Below are 26,247 nucleotides of genomic sequence, written 5' to 3' on the forward strand. Positions count from 1 at the left end.
TATTTGTTTTAAAGTTCAATAAATGGTCGATGAATAATCGTCAAAATAATCGTGATATCAATTATTGACCCAAATAATCGTGATTATGATTTTTGCCATAATCGCACAGCCCTAATTGCGCAGGGTGTTGCATGTGTGTTGGCACATTTGTGTTTGAATATTTACATCGTTTTTGAAAGTGTTTTGGGGCCGTTGTAGCCACCGTAAGTGACCGTCTTTTGACACAAATTCAATTCATCAATACTTTTTAATATGTAGAAGTCAAGTGTTGTAGGAGTACTATTAACATGTAAAACGGTTTCGTTGTTGAATTACAGTTACAGTTAACATCAGCACACTAAAGAAACTAAACTAGTGTAATATGCATACTGAGTATTCTCTTTAACACTCATCATTTGTCCTTGTAAGACTTCACACTAGAAAGCCTGATTGAATTTAAGCGTTGTATTCAACTTTGGACAACGCATTGTTGTACCTCTGCACCTTCGTAAGAGTGTATACCTTATCTCAGGGCCAGTGGTCCTATCGCAAAAACCTTCAAGCACGAACAAATTAATGAAGCGCAGCAGCAAGGCTGGCTCCTATAGAGGGCTCACACACCTCTTGAATCGGAAAGCTCAGGCCCATGGGGAGATCATGGGGAAACTCCAGGGTACCAAGGTTGCATAATTTACAGTAGGTCTGTGTGCTGGGAAAGCAGATGGGTATAATGCTTGCAATGAAAATGCTACTTCTTAACGATAAGTTGCATTGTATAATAATCCTCTGCTTGTGTTGGCTTGCCTACCCTTTTGCCAAAACAAAATGTGCCTTACAAACATGTTATGGACTGGAGGTGTCATTATTGTGCAGATGGCGGGCTCAGCATTATCCTCTTCTTGGTGGAACGTACACACTTTGGAGATGCCTCCCACCATGATAATCTTAACCGAATGCTGCACTGCGTATCCATTTGTGGAGGAAGAAGACAAACTTGCAATATTTTTTCACATATCCACTCATATGGATTTCAGGACTTTATTGAGCAATAAAAAATATACACCAAGGAAAATATCCTTTTCCCCCCATATTGTTGTTCTTCACTCTCAAAATCTGATTCGATACTTCCAGATGAATGGCTCAAATTGACAAAATGAAAAAAAAAAATAGAGCAGTCTTTTTAGTCCAACAGTTTGAAAGCATCTGTTTGTTCGTATAGTTCGCTTTTTGAAAAATGTATTTCAAACAGGATGGATATCCCGGACTAGGCGGTCACCTCTGACTCTGCCTCTGCGTAGAGTTCTGCCAGTTTCTGGAACTGGGGCCCCCAGTTGTCTAGGTAGTTATAATCCTGCTCTGATTGTGTTCCGGGAGTGTCTAAAGGGCTGACGGAGCCCGTGGGGGAGCCCTGGCCCTCGTAGGCGTAGGTCTGGAGAGAGTCGTAAGGCGGCACGCTGGTATCCATGTCGGCCTCCACCAGTCTCTGCCTGATAAACTCGTGCACATCAGACTCGTCCAGCTCCACTGCTGCGGCCCGGTGGCTGCGGGGGAGCACGCAGTGTTTTCTTTTCTCCGGCCGAATGTCCCGTCGGAACTTGAATTCCTCGGCGGCAGCGGGGTTACGAAGGGCGATGATGTCGAAGGCCTCGGTGTCCTCCTCGCCTCCGCCCTCATCGTCATACGTGACTACGTTCTCTCGGATGTCCTCTTCAGAGATTATAAGCGGCTCCTTCTTGCTCCGCCTCAGTGTGATGAAGAGAACCACAATGGCTGCAAAAGAGAAGCGTTCTTTGTGTCAATGAAATCTGGATTACAGTCAACAGTAAGAAAATTGCTTTTCACAACAATTAAATTGACGAAGTGCTTAGCAGAAGACTATCACATTACAGAAACGTTGGAAGTGAACACAAGCTGACATGTTGTGCATATTTATCTGTTTTTCCATCAGGGCACTAAAACTAGCCAAGCGTTGAAGATTTGTAAATCGATAAAGCACATTAGCTGACATTAGCAAAGGCTGTGATGTTACTTTGAATACAAGCTGTTGAGATGATGACAATACACACATGTCCATTATCTGCGGAACATTTCATCTAACATCCAGCTTAAACAGCCGGTGAATATCAAGTGAACATGTGACAATATATGGAAGAATATCTCATCTTTGAGTTTTACGTGGACATAATGAGCCTGTTAGAGAAAATATAGCACAATGAAAGCTAAGTAACTTCCAGTGTGAAATATCTTTTCCAACTGCTAATGAAGTCATGAAGCCGAGGACTATTTGATGACATGCTACATACAGCTTGGAACTTGTTCGTACATCCAATGAGAGTTATCTTGAAGGGCTTTTTTTGTTAATAATGACCTTTCTGCAGGATGTTAACAGTAACATATATCTAATGAAATGGCTTATAGAATCAGGGTACATTTGTACATCAGTGCAATATCTAAAAGGAGTTCAATATGCTGCATTAACAGACCACAGAGCTATATCAGCGTTCCTGCAGGGGTATGAATAAAAACAGATGAATATACATTGTTATTGATAATAATAATAATAATAATGCATTTTATTTATGGGCGCCTTTCAAAGCTCTCAAGGACACCTTACAGAGCATAATTAAGAAGAGCACACAGTAATACAAGACTTAAAAAAATACTTTAAAAAAAAAAACGGAGACTTAAAAACAACAATCAGTTTAGCAGAGATTAAGAAATGGAATACGCCAGTTTAAAAAGGTGTGTTTTCAGGCTGGATTTGAAGGTTGGGAGTGAGTCCATATTGCGGATGTCTTGTGGGAGAGAGTTCCAGATACAAATTGAATAGAAAACTGTTATCAGGTTTATTTATATACTGTAAATAGCACCACAGTTCTGATCAGCCTCTGGGGTGAGATGCAACACATTCAAGGTGAGAGCTAAACAGAGGGACATGAAGGTGGTGTTGGATTAAGAGGAGGTAGAGGTAGAGGCTTTCATAACTTCAAGGATGCACTGATGCATTTGACTAAAATACTGTATGTATTCAAGAAACACATTTGTTGTATACATACTGTAGAGAGTATAGAGAGAGAGGCATACTGTAAAGCAATTTCAAAGACGACTTAAAGGTGGGGTAGGTAAGTTTGAGAAACCGGCTCGAGATATACTTTTTGTTATATTCCATGGAATGCTCTTAACATCCCGATAGCAATGAATATCTAAAGTGCTTTGACAAAAAATCCATAAAAAGTGCTGTAAAAAGTACAACGGATTGCCGCCCTGTCTGTCAGCCTTCCATCTCGTGTACGCACAAATGTTTCTCGTGCCCTCATTGGGCGTGCATTGCAGCAGTACTTCAATGACTCGCCAGCAACAGGCGGCCACTTTCAACATGGCAGAGTTAGGTTCAACATCGTCTACTGGTCGCAAAAGGAAAAATGTAACGGAGCAAATTAAGAACAAAAGAAAGTGGAAACTAGGAGAAGTCAAACCAGAGGCAATATCGGAGTTGCTTTTCAACGATGGCGACTACTGATGGAACACACCGAGTTGAAATCTGACGCCGTGGTCGCTCTTTTTCTCTTGGACAGGTAATTATGTGTTTTGTATGGTTTACAATTCCCCTGAATTATAAGCCAACCTAAGTCATGTGCACGTTCATGTGTGTTGGAGGAGGTGCTCTGTAAGGAAGTCTGAAGGAAGGGGCGGATTCTTTTCAACTGTGTACTTTCAAATGTTAGTGCACTCGAGCCGGTTTCTGAAACGTACCTACCCCACCTTTAAGCCTCGGAGCACACTAGAGGTATGTTTACACCAAGCTTCAGCTGTTGCAGCTGATTCTCTCTCAGTTCTCTGAGGCAGGTGTGAATAATCCCATTCAAACTGTGGCAGAACTGATGCAATGTACCAGAATAGACTGAAAACGATAGATGTAGTCCACTACTACTTTAAAGTAGGTTTAGGAACTTCAAAACTGAACAGTTATTTGTTTATTCTCCTTGTGATTTGTATCATCTTCAATTTGGCCAATTTATAAAGTCTGGGTTCATACACCCACTGCTACTTCTTCATGCTTTAACCGCAGGGTGGAACCCCAAAACTCATCCCAGTAACTGCACCACTTGAGGCCATGATGCATTTCCCTCAAAACAAGAGTGGCAGTTATATAATGGGACATTACACTTGGAATGCAAGAAAGTAACATTTTCCATTAGGCACAACAATTGGTTTGACTGTTCACTTAAACACCTTATGACTAAATTATTATGCACACATCTACATATATTTCATTGTTCAGTGCGCTTCCTCGTCTGTGTTTTTAATGAAATGTCCCCTAACCTGCATGTGATTAAACTATACAGAAAAACAAAAACAGATTCACTTTGCCTCAAGTGGGGTTGGAGAAGGTGAAAAACACAATTTCTGTGGGACAGTGCTTATTGTTTAACCAGTTATGGGAAACCAATTAAACAATGTTAGGATTTGAGAATCTGCTGGGTAAATCATTGTCAGCAGAACTAGGAAATACACAATTTTGGCTTTTCAATTAATTTCTCAGCTACTTTTTATTTGGCTACTCTTTTTGGTATGAAAATAATGACTCACTTAATACCGCCTTAATATTTAACCGCATTTCATATGCCAAACTGCAGTTTCCAAAGTTTGTGGTCTGCTTGTATTTGCTGTCTATTCCCATCCACTGTGCACACCATATTGTATTACACCCTTTACATGAATGCTCCCTCGATGGTCCATTCAGGTCATTTCATTTGCCTCGCCAAGGCTGGTGGAGGTCTAACTGGTACTCACTACACCACTTATGGCACCAGACAGTATTACCCCAGTCAGCCGATATATATTTCTGCAGCAGGAGCCATTGCAGGAGTCTCATTCATGCTATATGTCTCCTTGTTATGGAAGATTAGACTGATGGACCAGTTATTATACCATATTAAAGAGGATGTGATTACAAAAACTCACTTTTTCAGTGCACACTTATCCACATGGCTATGGGTAATTTCCTAAAATTACCTTTGTATTAAGATAAACTATATTACAATTGCCATTAGTATTTGGTCTGTGTTGGTACAAAGTCCCTTGAGTTCATTCATAATATTTTTTCTTGACAATATTTTATGTTGTGCAAGTCATGTGTGAAGGCCATTATTAACTGAGTCAGCTAAGATATTTATATGTGTATCCCTTTCTGGGTTGCTGCAGGCTTAATAACGGGGACCCATGTTAATACCAGGTGTAAATGAGCCATTAAGTATTGAAGGTTGATACTAAGCCTTGCAGTGCAGTGAGAGAAATGCATGACAGGCAAACAACTGGGGACAGTGCAGATAATAAGCATGCGTTACCCCAAGACCCCCACATTCAGCTATTTCTTCATGAACACCAGAGATGGGGAATAATGAAACAATTGTACGGTCAAGTCAAATGATGGGGTGTTAAATTAAGTGAAATCTGATTTATTTCGCCTGCAACGCAATGACAAAATGTGTAATATGAGGTGACAGGGTTTCAGACCTCTGTCCAGTATATGAGCCGAGTGTGAGACTTTTCAATTGTTACTGGAAAGTGTGAACCGCAATGCAACACGAACACAAACAAGTGTGATCATATCCTGCCTCTTGCTGTTTCTCTCTCTCCGTCCTAACTAGTATCTGGTGGTGATTACAGAGTCAGCGTGTGTCTCTCACTCCGAACAGCGGTGATGGCCTTTTGTTCGCCGCAGCCAGAGGCTTTGGCATGGAGGAGGAAACAACCAGTATGAATATGCATAACCTTCACGCGCTAATGTCCAGAGACAATCACTGAAGAGAGGAGGGAGCAGATACGCTGAGGCGTGTTGTTCGACAGTTTTGTCAAATCATGTCCTGCTGCGGTTTGGTTTGCAGAGGAAGGACATGCTCTGACAGGAGATTTGTTTGGACTTTTGCTATATTTGACCTTGGATTTTGCACCATCTTTCCAATGTCTTCCACCCCAAAAGCTGACATTCGAAGTGTCAAGATATTTTGAACGTTTATTTATAATCACTTTGGCAGGACTGGTTGCTATGGTAACAAGACACATGTACTCATTGACTGAAGGCGTGTTTACTTGCTGCTGCCAGTCCTGCCTAATGGAGTCATGGTGCAGAACAAGTCCACAATCAGTGTCTTTATTGGCTGTCACCACATTCCCGCTTGCTTTTCCTCAGTCACAACATGAGATGTTAAACATGTGGGAGGGAGATTGAGATGCGTAGTAAAAGAGCACATATGGATCGAATTGCCAACAAATGTGATTTAAGTATAATCTGATTTCCTGATTTCAAGCCGCCTGTCTGCACATGAATCCTGGCTGCTCTTAAATCCAAGTGCCACCCTCCAACCACTGTAGGGTTATTCTTTTTCAGTTGTGTGAATCACACATTTGACCCTGCAGTCTCCATTTTGTGCTGCCTTTGTCCCCACCTCTCCTCCAACCTACTCCTTCTGTGTCCTTCTCCTCTGTCCTTCATTTCCTTTTCTTTTTCTTCCACCTCTGCCCTCTCCAACTCTTTTCACCCTCATTCTTAATTCTCCCTGTGTCCCCGCACGTCTTTTCCTCCCTCTCTCCTCCTCTGCCCTTGTCAAAAACCCCCTTCCACCCTTCCCTGCTCCTCTATGGTTCACATCCTCTGTCCATCCCCTCAGGATATTTGGCCCCCGGGCGCCCCCTCCCACCCCCTGCTGTGGGTGTCTTTACTTACCCAGCAGGATGACGATGCACAGCAGGATGGCGATCAGTGCTCCGGTGCTGAGCCCCGCGGAGGAGAGGAACGCCTCGCCTTGGCACATCCGGACCTTGCCGTGGCGCTGGCACGGGCACACCCTCAGGGTCAGGGTGCTGGTGCCACTCAGAGAGGGCTCCCCACCGTCCCACACCACGATGGGCAGCTCGTACAGCTCCTGGGTCTGCTGGTTGAAGCGCCTCCGCCTGGCAATGATGCTAGCCGAGCTGTCTATAATTATAAAAAAGAACATGTTTAGGAAAATTAGATCCCTTCGCCTAAAAGTCTAATTGTTGATTTCCTCTTTCTTCTCAATTGCGTCAGGCTGAGAGCAAAACCTGCAATTATCTTTTTCTACAAGGCAGGTTTATTTATACAGCACATTTCAACATAAAGCAATTCAAAATATTAAAAGCAGTGCAACAGAAGCTTGATTTGATTGAAGCCAGCGAAAAAAAAATAAACAGACAGACTGACATTGGGTTCAAGGGTACCAATCTTCAGCCAAACAAAAATATAATAATCCAATAAAGCACATTTCCCATTGTGAATTGTGCTTTTTGCTTTTGAAGTATCTCAAGCTGGTTTAATTCTCACTACGGCTTCGCTGTGTGCCAAGGCTAATTAATTTCAAAGTTGTTGGTTTACTATTTGAATGCGCTGCAGAAGACCAGTTCACCTTGGCCTCTGTTAAGGGAACATGTCAGGTAGATAAACAGAGATAAAAGTGCTACATTTGTAAAGAAGAAAACACAAACAAGGGAACCCAAGAGCAAGGTTTTATGAGATGATTCTGCAGAGGAAGAAGTAACAAAAAACGGACGCAACTCTTGTATACACAAAAAAGGTGGAATGGATTGTGTTGCTTGTTGTCCTCTCAGAAGGACTTTTATAAAGCTAGGACATCTATAACATACAGACTTGACAATGGTAATGAAAAAAACAAACATGAATGCATTTAAACAAACTACTAATAGTAGATTCACTACTTTATTCAAAGGTTTACAGTGCTGGATAATAAAATGGGAAAAATAAACGGGGTGCTCTCTTTTCCTCTCCCTCTCCTGACAGCCCCGTGCAGCTCGCTGAACCTGTAGTAAGTGACCCGACAGTAAAGAATACATATTTATAAGTAGTTTAGCTAGTTCCAGAGTAGATAAACTAGCTAAGTGTGTTCTAACTCTTAGTGTATTTTTGCTCGGCTCAACGGTCCGTCACAGCGGCGGAGCTGTGATCATGCAGAGCTGCGTGTTCTCCGTCAGCAGCAGCTGATTTGCTCTCTAATCTCTCTCTCGGGTCCTACGGTACCGTCCACACAGCAGCTTAGACGAATGCGTTGCTCGCAAAAAATCCTCAAGCTTTCAGACACGCCCAGCTCCAAGACTTTCAAGATTTTTGAAAAGCTGCTGTGTGGACGTACCGTTACACTTCACTCGCGTCTATGTCCAAATCTATCAGATCTAGCTAGTTCTGGTTCATTATATGACTGCCTGCTTATCAAAGGACATATATATGAGCATAAAATGCTCATATATTTTGTTCTCTTCATTCCCCACGCCCCAACATAAATAAACATACTAATATACCAATTTTAGGCAAAGTAAGGAAGTTTGAGCAGTGTGGGTTTTATATTAACAGAGTTTCACATATCTCAAAACGCAAAGTGTAATAACTGCAGTTTGCCTCCTGGTCAGAATGACAAAGATCCTCAGTGAAGCTCAAGCCCATGTTTCACTACATTGTCAGTACAACTTATTAAAAAGATCAGTTCAATGCAGCTAATGTCGTCTCAGTGTTATTGCATTTTGTTAAAATTGGTTTGCCATGAATTTAGTGATGGATTGTAAATATTTGAAATGTAGCATATAAGTGTTTCTCAGTTACAAGGTTGTTGTTTTAATAAATCAGACACTGATGGTGCAGCGCTGTACTGTACCTCTTTATATAGGCATTTTTTCCTTAAATCGTTTTTGCGCTGATCAGGGGGTACTTGGCTGAATTTTCTTTTCAAAGGGGGTACATGAGTGAAAAAAGTTTGAGAACCACTGCTCTATACTGTAGCCAACGTAAGCCGCCTAGTCTCCTTCAGACTTAGATTGTAACAATAACAGATGCAAGACACATTTTGGCCTTTGATTTGGCTTAAAAACTGCAACCAAACAAATGGTCTAATTTAGAACTGCAGCTGTTCAGTATTTTCCTTCACAACAGTACAGACTAAGCTTATTTCACTTTGGTTAAGGAACACACATTTCCCAAAGAAATGCATGCCAAGAAGCTTAAAGCAACACTTCACACTGGACTGAGGATTAGCCATTAAGAGTTTGACATACAATCTTTACAGGTGTGTGTAGGCCCTTAGCGAGGAGTTACCTCAGCAGGAAATCACCATGTTTATATTTGAGAAGTGTCCAAATAGCTGGATTATGGACCGCAGAGAGTATTACCACAGTACGTACTAGAAAACAGCAACATTCAAGGCAAACTGTTCCTTTTTAACTTGGCCTCACATGACTGACTGACTAGATGACACGATAAATAAACACACAAGATATTCCGAGTTGTGAAATGCTGAATCGTGCACAGGGCAACATTTTACTTCCCACCCGGCGAAAACACCTCTGCATCATTCTGTTGCTCTGAGACCTCGCCTCCCACTCCAATCTCTGCTCCATCTATGAATAAATACAATGATCGACAGTTGGAATGACAACATGTACTTCAAGCTTTATTAAGTCAGACTCGCAGTATCACCGTATCAGCAAGCAGATGAGTGGAGGGGGGTGTGAGAGAGAGTGCAAATTGCAAGGAGGAGAGATGGGGAGGATGAGAGGAGAAGAGGGGGGAGAATGGAGGAGGTTGTGTGTGTGTGTGAGCTGAGTCAGAGAGAGACAACCAGGCGGTGTGTTCTCCGTCAAAGCATGCACTTTGAAGCAGAGTCCCACGGCAGCACAGGTCCTTGTACAGAGCACCACGAGGAAGTGCACATCAATTACGACTAATTTCACATTCAGCCACGCTCGGCGCAGGTGTCTGTACGAGAGCTTGTTCATTAATGCCGCAGTGAGACGGGCAATCTGCAGCCTCATAAGAGCAGAGACTGCAGGAGGTAGCGTGCTTAACGTGTTCTGACAGCATGTGACGCTACCTGCAGTGCGAGGCAGGGAAATATGCTTTTAGGAGCATTTCACACTTCATTTGAAACGATCCGGCACATTCTGATCCGTGTTATTTTGCACATCACTAGCAATCAAATTTGGAGTCACATAAAATGGCATTCATATGCAAGCTTTGGAGGTTCTAGTCAATCATTTGGAATTCCCCGTGCACTGACTTTGTTAAGCCAGTAACTGGAAAATGACCTCAATGTTTTTCACGTTCTTCAGAAGAGCATGACCACTTGGATAACTGTTTGATCTATTCCTGTATCTCCATGTCAACATATGAAGTGAAGTGGGATACTTGATTTGATTATAATCATTTTGTTACTGTTATGAAAAGACAATGAAGCCGTTATAACTGTATCAAGCATAAAAAAACCATAACTTCCCTTATTTTGAGTTGCAAACGATACAATAAACGAAGCCGAACAACATTTAGATTTAATGAATTCAAGAAACGTATTTTATAGTGAATGCAATTACCCTTTGACAAGAAGCCGACTCATTGTTGAACATATGATGTGTGATTTAAAAATGGAATCCAAAGATACCCCAACAATAGACACGCGACAACAGCAGCATCTCTGCAGACTTCACACTTGCCTACACATGCTCTGAGCTGATTCTGAGTGAACCTGGGTGGGTGTGTGTAGGTGCCGTGTATGGGATTCAACACGAAGCTATTCTCCAGTTGCCACTTAGAGCACGACATACACCGTGGAGCAGAATATAAAGTTGGTCAAGTTGTAAAGGTTCTAAACTAATGTGGGGGGGGTGTTGTTCAGGATGCAAAGGGTCAAATACATTCTACTGTGTAGCTGCTGCATGTATTCCTCACAAAAAGCAGAACATATAAATGTTTGATGATACAAAACTGAGCAAATCTCTGTTTTTGAAATGCTGAAAACGGCATTCAATAACATTTTGAAATGAAAAATATTTTAATTTATCAAAATAACTAACAATAATTGTTATGTCCGACGACTATTTGATTAGTTGCAGGACGTTAATTGTTACAACGCTATCATTATTTGGTTAATAGAGACTTGTATAACCCAACAAGATTATGGCACAAATCATAAACACGATTATTTTGGTCAATAATTGACATCACGATTATTAAATACGATTATTCATTGACTTTGAAAACATCAATTTTTTTAACTTTAAAACTAATTAAAATAAGAATTTGAACAGTATCTGTTTAACTGTTGTTCACCCTGAATGTAGAATTCAACTGAAAAACGAATAAATAAAATAAACGATATATTTATATTTAAATAAATAATATCAAAATAATAAATACCAAAAAACAAGATCAACACATATTTTTGGAGCGCACTTCAACAAGCTACTAAACATCTATAAATATGATAAATAAAAGCAAATGTGTTGCAGTGCACCGTCACAACCTAGCAAAGCTAAATAATTCGATGATGTTGTTTTCGTAATTGTGATTAAAATACGATTAATTGCCCAGCCCTACCAACACGTAATATACCAAACAGAATGTTTGAAGAGAACAGGACAAATACATGCCATTGTTTTGCATAGTTTTGAATGTAGGTCTGTAGTGCAGTGTTGTCCAAACACTTATATACAGTATACGTTTGTGCAGTAATAACAGGCCTTTCATGCAGAATAACAATCAGCAGATTAAAGACAAAGGCAGCAATCTCCGTTTTAAAAGAAGCTCCTGCATTCAATAAGGATTAGTCTGACTCAGTAAGGCTTAGCTTAACAACCCCCCCCCCCCCCAGCAGTGACTACAGATAGCACTTAGTGATCGGAAACAGCATAATTACACTGTCACAGTGCGGTTTGTTTCATAAGGTTGTGTTTTGTGTATTCAGTTAATTATGGTTTGGACAGCAGTACAGTATGTTGTAGAGGTCTGCAGAGTGCTGTTATTATTGTCCTCTGAAACACACACACACACACACACACACACACACACACACACACACACACACACACACACACACACACACACACACACACCACACACACACACACACACACACACACACACACACACACACACACACACACACACACACACACACACACACACACACACACACACACACACACACACACACACACACACACACACACACACACACACACACACACACACACACACACACACACACACACACACACACACACACACACTTTTTTTTTAGCACATTAAAGTTTTCAGTTTAATCGTTAGCGCAAACATTCTGACAGCCCTATCATAAACACATATATATTTATTTATAATAAAGGAATCTTGAAATCATAAACACTGAATAACTAGGGACATCTCTGAACTTGAAATAATAGGAAGGCTTATCGAATACTATGAAGTGGAGTCTGACAATAGTTGGCTGTCTGGAAGCTTTAACGAAAGCGAGCTGCTCTGCCCTTTTCACCCATCTATGCCGTTTCAGCACATATCACACTGTTTGGGAATCTAGCAGAAAAACAGCCGACTGTATGCAAGTCAAGTGTGAATGGCATAAAAGCTAATTAAACGTCCCACATATCAATGGCTTGACAGCGCTTCTTTTACCACTGCTGATTAACTGTACAATGATAAGGACTTCTGCATGTACACTGGAAGAAGACGCCTTCGGAAACCAATTGATCTATTTAAGTATGTGGGTTATTTAGAGATCACAGCCCCTGTTTAATTGCCTTTTTAGAAGCAAATGTCATCACAACGTGACAGATAAGAAGATCAAAGATGTAAAGCAATATATATTTAAAGGGCTTTTACCAGAACAGGTTGGTTGCAAAGTGCTTTCCTGCAGAAGCATCCCGCTTGTTTTGCAGCTTTAGTGGGGCCTATTATGCTGAAGGAATTTGACCTTCATTTAATGCAGCACATCGAGCACTTTGACTGCATCAACTGTCTGCAAGATCACTCTGGAGAGCATTGACTTCATCTCCGCAAACACAGATCACAGTTCTGCAGAAAGAGACGGGCCTCGATCTTCATACGACTGGATCTGTGTTTTCAGTTTTTAGCCTACAATGGATACTCAACAATGAGGCTGATCTGAGTTTGGTAAACACACGATAGATGTTAACACATCTGATAACTGTATTTCCTACATTCTGGTCATCTTTTCTGTGACCATTTTAATGTCTTTATGCAGATGCAACCTTTCTTATTTCAAGTTCTCCTTTCTGAGTCAACACACTATTTTCTTCCGCTCTCTTTAATTTTTTTCTTTGATGAGAATATCTCTGCAATTTACAAAACTATACATATTTCACATTGAAGTAGCGAATGCATTTACTACAGCGTAAATAGATTATTTTTTCATAGGCATATGACTAATTGTATGAGTGTTCAGTTTTGGCCAAAACTGCATTTTGGGAGGCTCCCTTTCTACATCAAATTATTTCTATTTTCTTGAGTCAGGTGGATGTGTGTCAAGATAAATTCTTAGACATTTTCTTGCAGGTGTCCCTGAGATATCATGTTTAGGAGAATGGGAAGGACCTATGTATCACCTTGGAAACAGCCCTAGTTCCTATAATAGTCATTACTTTCTTAAACTACCAAATATGTATTTCCTTCTGCAAAAACGGTGGACAAAGCAACCCAACTCCAAGTTCCATGAGTCCCATTGTGAGCTTACTGTGAAGTGAGCAGGAAAGGAGGTCATGAGAGAGTTAGTGGTGTGAGTGACAGAGGGATCTTCGTCAGTTGCACAACAACAGAAGGAGGTATTAGGCTCTGGGACAGAGCAGCTGTTGGTCCGCTACAAAGAAAGAAGCAGCTCTGAGTGTGAAGAGCTTACTTTAATTATCAGACACAGGAGTCAACAGTATTGTACATTGTGTTCCTCTCTCTCTCTCTCTCTCACAAATATATTGTGAACACAGCAACTTCTCATACCCAAGTGCAGCCGCACGCTATATGCAGGGGTGCACATAACTTGTTTGCCCTGGTTCTCAAAGGAGCACCTGGAGATGTTGCTTGGCTTAAAATGAAATAAACTGTAACTCCTTTTGAGGGGGTCTTGACTTTATTTGCCAGACACACAGCCCTGAACACACGTGCAGAGGTGAACACAGAACACACATGCAGAGGTGAACACAGAACACACATGCAGAGGTGAACACTGAACACGCATGCAGAGGTGAACACTGAACACGCATGCAGAGGTGAACACAGAACACGCATGCAGAGGTGAACACAGAACACGCATGCAGAGGTGAACACTGAACACGCATGCAGAGGTGAACACAGAACACGCATGCAGAGGTGAACACTGAACACGCATGCAGAGGTGAACACTGAACACGCATGCAGAGGTGAACACAGAACACGCATGCAGAGGTGAACACAGAACACGCATGCAGAGGTGAACACAGAACACGCATGCAGAGGTGAACACAGAACACGCATGCAGAGGTGAACACTGAACACGCATGCAGAGGTGAACACTGAACACGCATGCAGAGGTGAACACAGAACACGCATGCAGAGGTGAACACAGAACACGCATGCAGAGGTGAACACTGAACACGCATGCAGAGGTGAACACAGAACACGCATGCAGAGGTGAACACTGAACACGCATGCAGAGGTGAACACTGAACACGCATGCAGAGGTGAACACTGAACACGCATGCAGAGGTGAACACAGAACACGCATGCAGAGGTGAACACAGAACACGCATGCAGAGGTGAACACTGAACACGCATGCAGAGGTGAACACAAGACAACATTAGCATGACCAGTTATCCTACAAGCTGTCATCACTTCCCTCCTGACTGTTCTCCTCACTGTCTTCCTCTCTGTCAGACATGGTAGCTGGTTATGTAGGCCTACATCTTTCTCTCTGGTTGAGTCTGCATTAGCTGCTTGCATCCACAAGTCAACAGCTGGGTTTGGGTCGAAAGTCTCTGTTGTGATCTTAGACAAGTGGATGTAATCAAATAAGTATGTGAACATAACCAATAACCTACCATAGCCAATAACAAATGAATGTAACTTATTTTATTTGTGTTGTTCATTCATGTCTTATTTTACCTTAACATTTGTTTATGCATTTCTTTTTTTTATCTCTCCAGTTTTAAAGGATATTTGTGGTTACTGTCCTATAGTATGCATTGGAATGATTTCAAACCTGTTTATCCCAATAATTATAAAGGAGTGCCTTGGAAATATGTGTTAAAAAATATGTGTTAAAATTGTGACCAAACCGTTTGAACTTAGCCCTGGCTATATGACTCCGACACCTCTTTGGAGTGTGAATGCAAATGCATGCACCAAGTAACTGGAGATGACAGTAGCTTCAAATTCAGGGGGATTTTGATGTGTATGGATATGCCAAGAGAAACTTAGATACAAGTAATTACGAATTATTGTAGGTGGACAAGAAATATATAGAAACTACATGACCTCATGACTTCACCGCCGATAAGCTAAGGGTGGCTCATGTTTGGCGTGATGATGTTTCGTAGACTCATGTAGACACTTTTTGGCAACTACTGTGTTTGTGACACATTAAAGCTTCTGACATTAATGAGTGTGGCTATACTACATATGTACAACAGTATTTTAGACTAACAAAAAATAAAAATAAACCGGAACTAAGTACAATGCTAATTTCTTGGTTTTAACCTGTTAAACCCCAAGCCTGTTTTTCAGGTCTCAGGCTTGAAAATGACATGCCCAGGACAAATGACTATATCTTCACCTCTAAAAGGGGTAAATTAATAATCTTTTTTTCTTAAAGCAATGTTTAGAGTTGGATGTAGACAATTCAGAATAAATATAGATGTTTTTATTTTAAAGTAAATTCAGATTGAACATAGTAAAAACATTTAAATTTAAGTTTCTGTCCAAAAAAACCCCATTACTTATAGTGAAAACCACCCTTGAATGATGGGATCGGAGACTAAAAGCTTTAGGAATCCAAACTATAACATATAATAAGTACCCTGTATCAAGAGATTGATGCAAAACAAGTTAAATCTGACCTTTTTAGAGAGATTTAGAAAGAAACAAACACTTCTGGGGTCATTTGCCGTTTCTCTGGAACCCATCAGTCACTTTAAACCGTTAGAGCCAATAGAATCGAGGGGAAGTTCCTAAATCCATCTGAACATTACCATTGGTGAATGACAGTGATGCACAGCCAGCATGCCCACAACCGGAAGCTCCCATACACTCTATATGAAAACTACTCTTATTGACATAAATGTTTGTTGTAAAAATGGTTCATATCGTCAGTTAGCTGAGATTCTTCCCGTTAAGTGGGTATGACACATTAATAGGTGGCAGTGGCGAACCGTGTATCACAACTGGACCTTCTGTAGACACACACCAACATCAACGTAACACTGTCATATTACAGATCAACAACACAGATACGATTCTCATTTATTCATTTTATTACATTTTATTTATATCATTAAATCAAATGTTTGTTTTCTCTGAGTGTTCCAGGGTATTCTCTGAATACCTTGAAGGTCCTTACGGTTCGCCACTGATAGGTTGTTAAATGTTAAGAAGCCCTGAGACACAGTTTCGTGAATATTGTTGTGTTTTGCTCCCGTCCCCCGGGGCATGGGGTTTAACATGACTCACTGCAACAAGGTAATCACTGTAATATAATGTTTTTACTCAAGAATTGCACTTTCTTTTATACATAAACTGCTGAATGTAGCATAAAGTACATGTTTGATAGAGTGCCGTTTTTGAAGCAGAACTCACCTTCCTTGTGTGAAAGCAGCTTAAAGAGTGTCCTTGATCAAGACATGGAACTGCTCCAGTGCAGCTCACTCTGTGGCCAACAGAACAAACTGGAGGCTTTGCAGGGCAGCTGCTCCCTTTCATGTGGTCAACTTACCGCCCGGCTCTGGCTCCAAATCAGAACATGCTCTCTACAGTGTAACTGTAACTTTTATCCATGTACTTTTTCTTGTAATGTTTAATTGAACTATTCATATTTTAGACTGCACTGTAACTTTTATCCATGTATTTTTCCTTAATGTTTATTTTATTAGCTTTTCTTTTTTAATGCTTAATGTCTTTCATTTTTTTTTGTAAAGCACTTTGAATTGCCTTGCGTTGAAAAGTGCTATATAAATAAACTTGCCTTGCCTTGCAGCTCTCTTGGTTAAAGAAAGTATGCCTTGTGAAGAAACAGAGTAAAAACTGTTAGTTACAAGGCCTATTTATTCCAGAAGGACAGCTCATCATTTAGACCACAATATCATTCTTAAACTTCACTTTTCTTTCTAAGTTCTCCCTTGGAAATGATAAATTTCTTATATCCGTGTCATGACACATCATCGTCCATCCCACATGGGATTATATCATAGATATATTTTGAGAAAAACTACATTTTGTGGGATGATATTCACCCAAACTGAAAGGCACCATTACTTAAACACGATGAACAAAAACAACTTCTATCACTCCTTCAAGAAAGAAAAGTTTCCTCCCAAATGCTTTGGGAATATTTTGCAGCAGATGGCTCTTTTGACAGAGTAAATGGTAAATTGACAGTATTTATACAGCACTTTATCCAGTCTTTACAACCCCTATAAATGCTTTACATGTACAAGTCATCATTCACCCATCACACCCCGTTTTCATACAGCGCAATGTGCCACTCTCTCAGGGAAGCTACATGCACACTGTTGGCCATGCCATTGAGATTTTCAAGTATCTTGCCCAAGGATGCATCACCATGTTGACTGCAGGGGCTGGGATCAAACCCACACACTTCTGATTGAAAGTTCTGGGAATGACCGCCATGGAGGACATTATTTAAATGTAATTTCCGACTTTATAACGGCCAAAATAACCCTAACCTGGCAAACATCTTAGACCCCATTTACACGCATACGATATAAAAAAGTCTTCCGTTCAAACGAGACCGCTCGGGAGCGCTGGAGAACATATGCCGGGCCTGTAAGTGGCGCTGTACTTCTGCCACAAAATACACCAAAACCAGTGAAGAAGACCCCGAGCATGTTTGCCCCGCGGTGGATTTAGCAACATGTAGTTCATGTAATTCTCCGTGTCCACTTGTTGCTGATGGTTGTGGTCGAGGAGCTGTAGATGTTGCACCAACTGGACCTGTATTTTACAGGAGGAGTGAGCAGAGGGTATAGTTGTCGATTCTTGTTCTGTTTGCTGTGACTATCTTCCTCACCCTCTCAGACTTTCAGTTGCGCACGCTACTAAAAGGACACGCTACCATGGAAACCAAACAATGGTGTAGCTGTATTAAAGTCCAAGTGGAAACAGTCCTGACTAAATCTGATTTTGTCAGAAATCGGGAGAAATATGACCCCGGGTGGAAACCGGGAGAGGGCAATAAAATCGGGAGTCTCCCGCGAAAATCGGGTGGGTTGGCAAGTATGAGCATGGTCAGTAGCTACTGACAGTAGCTACTGACCATGCTACAGCAGTGAGCAGCAGAAGAGGGGCTATGGCTTCATCATTATCAGGAAATGATCGTATAGGGCGTACACCCAGAGCCGTTTGGCCCCCCAGAGCGTTCCATTTGCAGATCTATCCGCCTTGTGACCCGTTATCGTATGCGAGGTCCGTTTCCGTTACGGCCTCGTGTGAACGAACGGGCTATATGAAAGAGAAAAGTAGCGGATACAACCGTTTGCGATCTCGTGTCAACAGCACATTACTATCCAGAAAGCAAAACAAACAAGGAGCAACAGCTCTGAATCAACATGGCCAGGTTGTTGGCCAAGTACAAGTACTGTTTCATTGTTAGCTTCTATTAGCTTTCCATCAAGTCCACACTGTGATTTCCTCACACAGCATATGGCAAATCAGTGAAAGATGATATGCATGCAATAGTGGAGGTATATCTCAACAACACCCCGAGAGAAACCAAGCGAGAAAGATATCAAATATGAACACGTGGTTTTCACAACCCTGAAAGAGATGCCAAAATAGCAGTCCTCCGATAGCTGGGAAATACATGGTGTCAATTTGGCTCCAGGTCTTATACGAAGCCTAAAAACACATTCCACTCCTCTTCACAAAAATCCCATCACACTTCTATTTATTGGGTGTGTTCTACTGAGTTTTGTGTTAAACAGAAGCAAACTGCTGCTGAATTATCTATTCATAGCATATTTAACCCTCTCATATGATAATGTTTTGTCCTGCAGGAGATGTGGGTCTATGAGGCAGCATTGTAGAAGTCGATATTTGCTTTGTTTAAATTCCTCCGCCCCTCAAGACGAAAGGAGGGCAGGAGGTGAGGGAAGTCTCCGAGTGCCACTTATATGAACGCAGCCAAACTTAACTCAATATGGTCGAAGAAGGCAAGGTAAAGTCTTCTTTTGGTGGGAAGCAACTGGACCAAGGGCTAAAACAGACTTATCTCCTATTATTAAATTGATTTTGTTGATCTCTCTCGCGCTCCCTTCCTCTCTCTCCGCCTCACAGACCTGAGCGATGTGTACTCCACCTCTCAGTGGGCATCTGTGAGATCTTCTGGCTGAGAGCTTTCAAAAAGCCCCGGGATTGCAGACCATCTTAGCGGTGAGAGAATTCACCTGAGACTGAGACGGTTGCCACGGTAACACACACTGTTGGCCTTGCGCCGGCACAAAATAAGGCACACCGGAGTGGGGGAGTAAAAGAGGTTGAGCAAACACGCCAAAACTTCTATGACTCTTATGTGTCACAAGCAGTGTTGTGCTAGTTACTGAAAACCAGTAACTAGTTACCATTACTAGTTACTTCATTTCAAAAGTAACTCAGTTACTTTACTGATTACTTACACCAAAAAGTAATGCGTTACTGTGAAAAGTAACTTTTTAGTTACCGTACTTAAAAAAAGGGCTCCCATTATATTAATGCCCTTATAGCCTTCATTTCAGTACTGTTATTGCATTGGAGAATAATACAATCTGTTGATCAACCTGACATGCATTATATGCAATCTGGATAGCATCGATATTAGCTGGCTTTCCATTTTTGTATATTCTTTCTCCAGGTAGTTGCAAAAAGTTTTCCGTCCCATATGCCGTGTGCCGCCCGGACATGCTATCATGCTAACTAGCTCCCTGAAAGCGGGTGACTCCACTGTAGCAATAGCCTGCATGTGTTCTACAACATACCGTGCAATGGCTTTATCGACTTTTCCCTGGCTAGCAGTCCCTTGGTTAAAACCCAGCCGCTGTTGCTTAGGTGCAGGTGGAGTGGAGTGGCGTCGGCTGAGTCTCTGTGGTCTCAGCTACTAGCTTCGTCCCAGCATGTTGTTTTTGCAGATGTTTTAAGAGATTTGAATGACTGGTTTGGGCAGTAGATAGGCGCTTTGACCCGCCAGGACACAACTTACTTACTTTGTAACGCGTTAGCCCCAACACTGGTCACAAGACCCGACTTTGAGTAGGTCCCGGTGGCATTTGAATCTCTCCATGTCCACCGGTTGACATATTCCCATTGCACCTCGAAGGTATGAGGGAAATCAGTGCAGCTTATTGGAACTTGAAATGTGAGCAATGAGTGTGAAGCCCTGCCCTGGAGGCACAGTGCAAAACTCATAAGAAATGCAAACAAACATATTGATTACTTTGATTACCTTCGTTGTCCTTCAGGGTGAAGTTGGGATTAACCGGCAGTTGGCTGGGCAAAGCGAAGGAGAAGCGCTGCCCATTGGCAAAGTCATCCTTATCCACTGCAGTGACGGTCTGGATCACCTGTTGTTCAGAAACACATGTAATGAGTGGAACACTCGTCACTGATTGCATTCAGGACAAGGAGTTGATTTATCGTCTGACGCATGATTCATGATTAGTTGCTCATAATTGGTCAGAGGTCCTTTAACCTACAGACAACTGGTCTCGTGTCATTTTCTCGTTGCAACACTCGGATTTCTGGACAACTTGACTTGTGAAGGCTTGCATCTAATAATGACAGAAGTGCTTTCACGGCAACCTCGCTGCCACTTGTGTCAGCTGGTAGTTCTTAATTGGTAAACCTCAAAGTGACAGTGAGAAAGGGAGCCAGCCTTGAGAGAAACATGACACGATAGCCTCTGATTTAAAGGAGGGTTTTCATCTCCAATGTGAGATTTGTTGTGCTGCTGCTATACTGTACCTGCACAAGCTTCTGTCTTTCACTCTGATGTATTAGGATGCCCTTTGTGGGTGCTTTTGGCTGAGTATGACAGAGTTATCTTTCTTAGTGTGGATTCAAAGTGAATTTGTTTTTTACATAAATGTATAAAGCTAACTGCCTCTTGATTAGTCTTTGAACTCACGATAATGGGATGTCTGGAAAGAAAGGAAGCAATACTGGTTTTAAATGCTTGCCTGAGGATACAACACCCATGGTTGGCTTCTGAGTGGTTGCAAAGTTCTGTATAATGTAAGTTTTGGTTTAGAGCGTAATGGAAGTTTAATGTGTCCTCGGTCTCATTTGAGAAATCTGTGAGCTTAGAGGACTTTCCTTTCTCTAAAACATGAATTAAGGAATTAACCGTATGACATGACATTTATTGGTTAAACAAAATAATTTACATATGTGTATAAAGACGTGTCTGTACACCTCTAGTTAGCACATATCTGTGTGATTACACATTTGATTCAGACACATCTACGCACCTGCTGTTCTATGAACAGTTAACATGCTATTAACATTGGCACCGGCCACATTTAAAATAGGGTATGAATACTCTGAATCAACATTCCCATTGACAGTAACATAATTGTTTAAGGGTTATATGATACAATGTTGATGTCACCTGCCAACTAATGGGAACTGAATGTGGTGTAAAATGCAGACAGATTCTCAAACATCAATTAGCAGCTCTATTTTTTCACATGGTTGTCAGTTAAATGGCTGTATGTCACGGTCTCATTACAGACGTTAGAATTCTTCCCACACATCCCTCATGGGCCAAGAACCCTGAGGCTAAAATGCAACGTTAATTCAAATGTAATGCAAACCTTAATTCAAACTTTTCCTTCACTAGCTTTAAAAAATACTATCAAACATGGTTTTAGTTTTGCCTTCCCGGCCTACTCCATCATCCTTTGCCAAAACGCCATTTTCATGCTGGTGATTGCTCCATCTCCAAAACCTTCCTAATTTGAATGAATCAAAGACTACTGAGAGCAAATTGGAATGAGTTTCGATGTAATGCTGTCATGGTTTGCTGCTGAGATACTCATTTTGGATGAGAGATGATTAAGCAGCTCGCTCACACGCCTTTGCTGTTTCTTACTGCTCAGCTCTGTGAGGGGCCAAACTACCCAAGGAAATATTAGTTTAGAGGAGAATGCATGCAGGCAGGGAGGAGAATGAGATAACAGCACAGTGGTGGACAGATTTGAAAATGTGGAGAGTTAAGTAGGAGAGATAGTGGTTGCAGATTGTTCTAGTTGAATCCGATGCTCACCTGTCCCGGCCTGGAGCTCTCACACACAATGACCTCCTCGTCTGTAGCTATTTCTGGCGGATTGTCGTTCACATCCAGCACCTGGACGGTAACAGGAACATGGCTGAGGAGGCTGGGGCTGTCTGCAGCAGAGGAGACGAAAGTCAAATGTAAGCCTTAATAACAAAGTAGAGCATCGCCACTGTAATTCTAAGCTGGGACACTGTGCTCTTCTCGTCGCACTGCTTATGGGTTTTTACTTTACTATGAAGCACTAAGGGACGTGAAATGCAGAAGGCAATGTTGGATTTTAAAGCACATCTGATCATCTGTGTGCAGCATATTCCCATTGGTGTGCTTGGTTGTGATGCATTAGTTGCCCCTTGCGCTTCACAAGCAACTCATGAGGCATGTTAATCGGAAGCCTTACATCCTCTCATTTAAATGTAAAGTTACAGTCTGAATGGAAACAGAATAGCCACCACTGGAATTAGAAATACATTATGGAACAATGTTTTGCCCTATGGAATACAGATTTATGATTTCAAATATACAGTATGAGGCTTGTATGAAGTAAGTACAATATTGACATAATGTGACATTTTGCACACCAACTATACAATACAACTTTATTTATAAAGCACTTTAAACCGCCAGACCAAAATGCTGTACAGGCAAATAGATAAAACACAGCTCAGCTCACACACCATAAAACAAGTACAAGTAAAAACAAAAAACAATTTAAATGCAAAAAAAGCAACACTCTAAAAGATGTTGAAACGCCAAATGTTAAAACGCTAAGGAGAAGAGGTGGGTTTTAAGAAGCGATTTAAAAGCAGGCCGTGTGGAGGCCTGTCTGATCTCCAGGGCCAGAGCGTTCCACAGTGCGGGAGCCGCTACAGAGAAGCAGCGGTCCCCTCTGAGCTTTGACCTGGTTTTAGGCACATCCAGGAGCAGTTGGTCCGCTGACCTGAGAGGGCGGTTCGGCGTGTAGACAGTTATAGATGTATGCTTACATATTGGCAAATACAATAACCTAGTCTTCCATCAGCCTAAAAACTCAACCCACCATGATTTGTCTCTACTACTACAATAGTACTGCCTTGCTCAAGGGCACTTCAACCTTCGAACCATTGGTGCACCCGTGTCCTTTTTAGAGAAATAACCTTTTCACAGCTTCCAGGTGTGAGTCTGTTGTACAGTATGAGAAATAGCATGCTCGCTCAGCAAACCCTTCAATAGGAAGAAGTCGTGCAGGTGCGGCAGTCTTTCTATTAAATTAATGTTTCCAGATTTGTATTGACTTTATCTTGTGTATCAAGGTTTACATGCATGGTGTTTTGTTGGTGTCTAGCGAAAGTCTGCCATTGGAACTACTGTATTATAAACAGACCGGGGTATTGCTGAGTTGCATTACATATAGGAATGTATAAGGACATTTGCTCTTGGCAATACTATGCAAAGAGTCATTATTTTCTAGATCTGGGTTAGAAATCAAATGCTGTATTGTTGATGAAGAATTAGTGCTACTTATTACAGGCTTCTTTTGTTTTTTTTACCTGGACCTAATGACAAGAGTATTTTTCTTCTCTTTTTACCATAATATGATTTTAAAACCAACAGTTAAATCCAATCATTCATTCATTTTCAAATTGGCTATAAGGCGGCAGCTAAAGTCTTTGAACTGACTTCTTTGTGTCTCTGACGCCGTGTCCTTGCTCTTTTACATACAGTAGTGCTAACAATTATAACCTTGCATTTTGACAGTGTCTTGGATTGTAAATGTTCCCTTGACAGCTAAAGGGTGGTGGAGAGATAAAGAAACATTAGCATGCAGCACCTCTGTTGGTAGGAAAGAGATTTGCCTAATTGTGATTACAAATTAGCCAAATTACCTGATAGCAATTCTTGAAGTGAGCAGGGCCTGCATTGATTTAATTAATTTAAAATGCAGGAAAGGACATTGAAACAATTGGTACTAATTCGATGTTGTAGTTAATTATAAGAAACTTACACTGTAACCTATTTGAATGCATTCCAATAAATATGCAAATGAAGTCATTCCTCCTTGTTTTCTCCAGATGCTAATTGCTACTCCCACTATAACTAATAAGTATACTGTGTTTAAATACTGTTGTAGTTTGGATATTACTAATACTAGTAATACATCTTGCAGCTTGTGAACAGGTATAGGAACGCCACAGTGCAATTGATAGAAGGTTAACAATTGACCATTTTATTTGCTTATTACGATTAGTTGACCGGATATATTTCCCAGAAATAGGTCATTTGGCATGGAAAAAGGTTTACAAATAAATCAAGTTGAAAAAGTCAAGAATCACTGATTAGTTGACTAATAAGGGGCAGTCCTTGATAATCAATTATCTGTGCTTAAAGTGTGCTTTTATTCTGATATTAAACAAAGAGGTTCGCAGTGCAGATTGATGTAGTATTTCCTTCTTCTTTTTTTAAAGTTCAATTTTTTGGATATTGATTTAATCTCCTATCTTACACGCTATGATTTTGATCCAGGACTGCTCTCTGGTTATATGACCCCCCGAGGCTGTCTTGTTATCTTGTGGGAAAGGGGTGAAACCTTTTTTGTACGACTCCAGCACCTACCATCATTTCAGAATTTGTTTTCTTTAAATCACGCTGTGGTGGCACAAAGCTCACCATGATTTCAATGCAATTTTGCTTACGATTTAGAATGTCTCCTATTAGCCCGGGGCTAAACAAGATGAGTGTGGAAGGAAAGAGCAATGTCTTTAAGTGCCTCTTTCCGGCAACTGGATAATAGCATTTCATGTGTTTACTACAGTCCAACACAGGTATTTAAATATGTAGATGTCAGAAGGTGAAGAGAATATCTTGTGTGGTGTGAGCATAACTCCATATCTCCTCATTAGCTTACCCTATTACAAAATGTCAAAACTATTTTTATGTCCCAATGCATCTGTAGGTCTACACTTATTTACGATAAAGATGCTGCCCACTCGTGAAAAACCACATAGAGACGCAGCTGGTGCATTATGTCCCCTCGCCCACTTGTAAACATTGAGTTAAAGGAAAGAAGCCTGGGTACCTACCAACCTCCGAGGCCATCACAGTTATATTGTGCCAGGCCATGTCTTCTCTGTCCAGAGACTGAGTAGTCCGTATTAATCCACTGCTCTTATCGATCCTGAAGTACCGCACTCCTTCCTCTTTGCTGTCCAAGAAGTACCTATTAATGCAAGGAAAATGTAAAATAATGTATCCACTCCAGATGCAAAAATCACAGTGATGGCAAGAAAAAACGATTGAGATGACATTGGATATTCTGCAGGACACTGTTAGTTGGAAGTGTCCAGAAAGCATACATTATTGTTGTCTAAAAAGTGTCAAGAAAACTGTGCTTTTAGTTCTTAGTGCCAGCATGTTTTTGTCAATTGTTTCCATTGTGGAGAGAGTGTTTCGAAAATAGTGCTTCACCATAGGGGGTTCATAACACTCTGACTTTTTGGCACGACCGCTCCAAGCACCTGTGGTTCAAATAGCTTTGAATTTGTCAGAAAATTGCTACTGACGTTAGGAAATGGCCGAAAAGGTTGTTTTGGCTGTGTCTGTCCATTGTGAGCTTTCGATGTCAGACAGATACATTCATAACACAGACTGGATGTTCCCTGTTTGTTCTCATTGCGTCTGTCCATCTGTTGGAGCATATTGACGGGGCGGAAACTGAATGTTGATGTCGGTAAATATTGTGCTTTTATCGCGTTGACTCTGCGTCGCTTCACGACTGTCAAATTGATCAGTGACGAGCATGTTCTTACAAAGTGAGAACAACAATGTAAAACAAATGCATAGTAGTCCAAATAGAAGCAATGGGGTGATGCTGGTCTATCACACTAAAGTGACGATATGTACTCAATATATTGTTATAACACAAACCCTAATTCTTTTTTACCACTACACATATACAGTGGTTTCACT

At 41.2% G+C, this 26,247-nt stretch overlaps 1 protein-coding gene across 3 annotated transcripts in view; it reads right to left on the reverse strand.

Moving 5' to 3' along the window:
* Positions 1-1,014: 1,014 nt before the first annotated feature.
* The window catches only part of LOC117466064 (cadherin-18), an 81,861-nt gene continuing 56,628 nt past the window's right edge, over positions 1,015-26,247 (reverse strand). For 2 of the 3 annotated variants that reach the window (XM_034109187.1, XM_034109188.1), the window contains exons 8-12: positions 25,362-25,498; positions 22,294-22,415; positions 20,464-20,590; positions 6,707-6,958; positions 1,015-1,749 (exon numbers count right to left, since the gene is read on the reverse strand). In XM_034109187.1, coding sequence (XP_033965078.1) covers positions 1,244-1,749; positions 6,707-6,958; positions 20,464-20,590; positions 22,294-22,415; positions 25,362-25,498 — 1,144 coding nt within the window. In that variant the 3' untranslated portion in view covers positions 1,015-1,243. The remainder of the gene's footprint in view (positions 1,750-6,706; positions 6,959-20,463; positions 20,591-22,293; positions 22,416-25,361; positions 25,499-26,247) is intronic. The other variant, XM_034109190.1, reaches the window with a different exon arrangement.

This window comes from Pseudochaenichthys georgianus, chromosome 20 (genome assembly GCF_902827115.2).
Source record: "Pseudochaenichthys georgianus chromosome 20, fPseGeo1.2, whole genome shotgun sequence".
NCBI classification, from domain to species: domain Eukaryota; kingdom Metazoa; phylum Chordata; class Actinopteri; order Perciformes; family Channichthyidae; genus Pseudochaenichthys; species Pseudochaenichthys georgianus.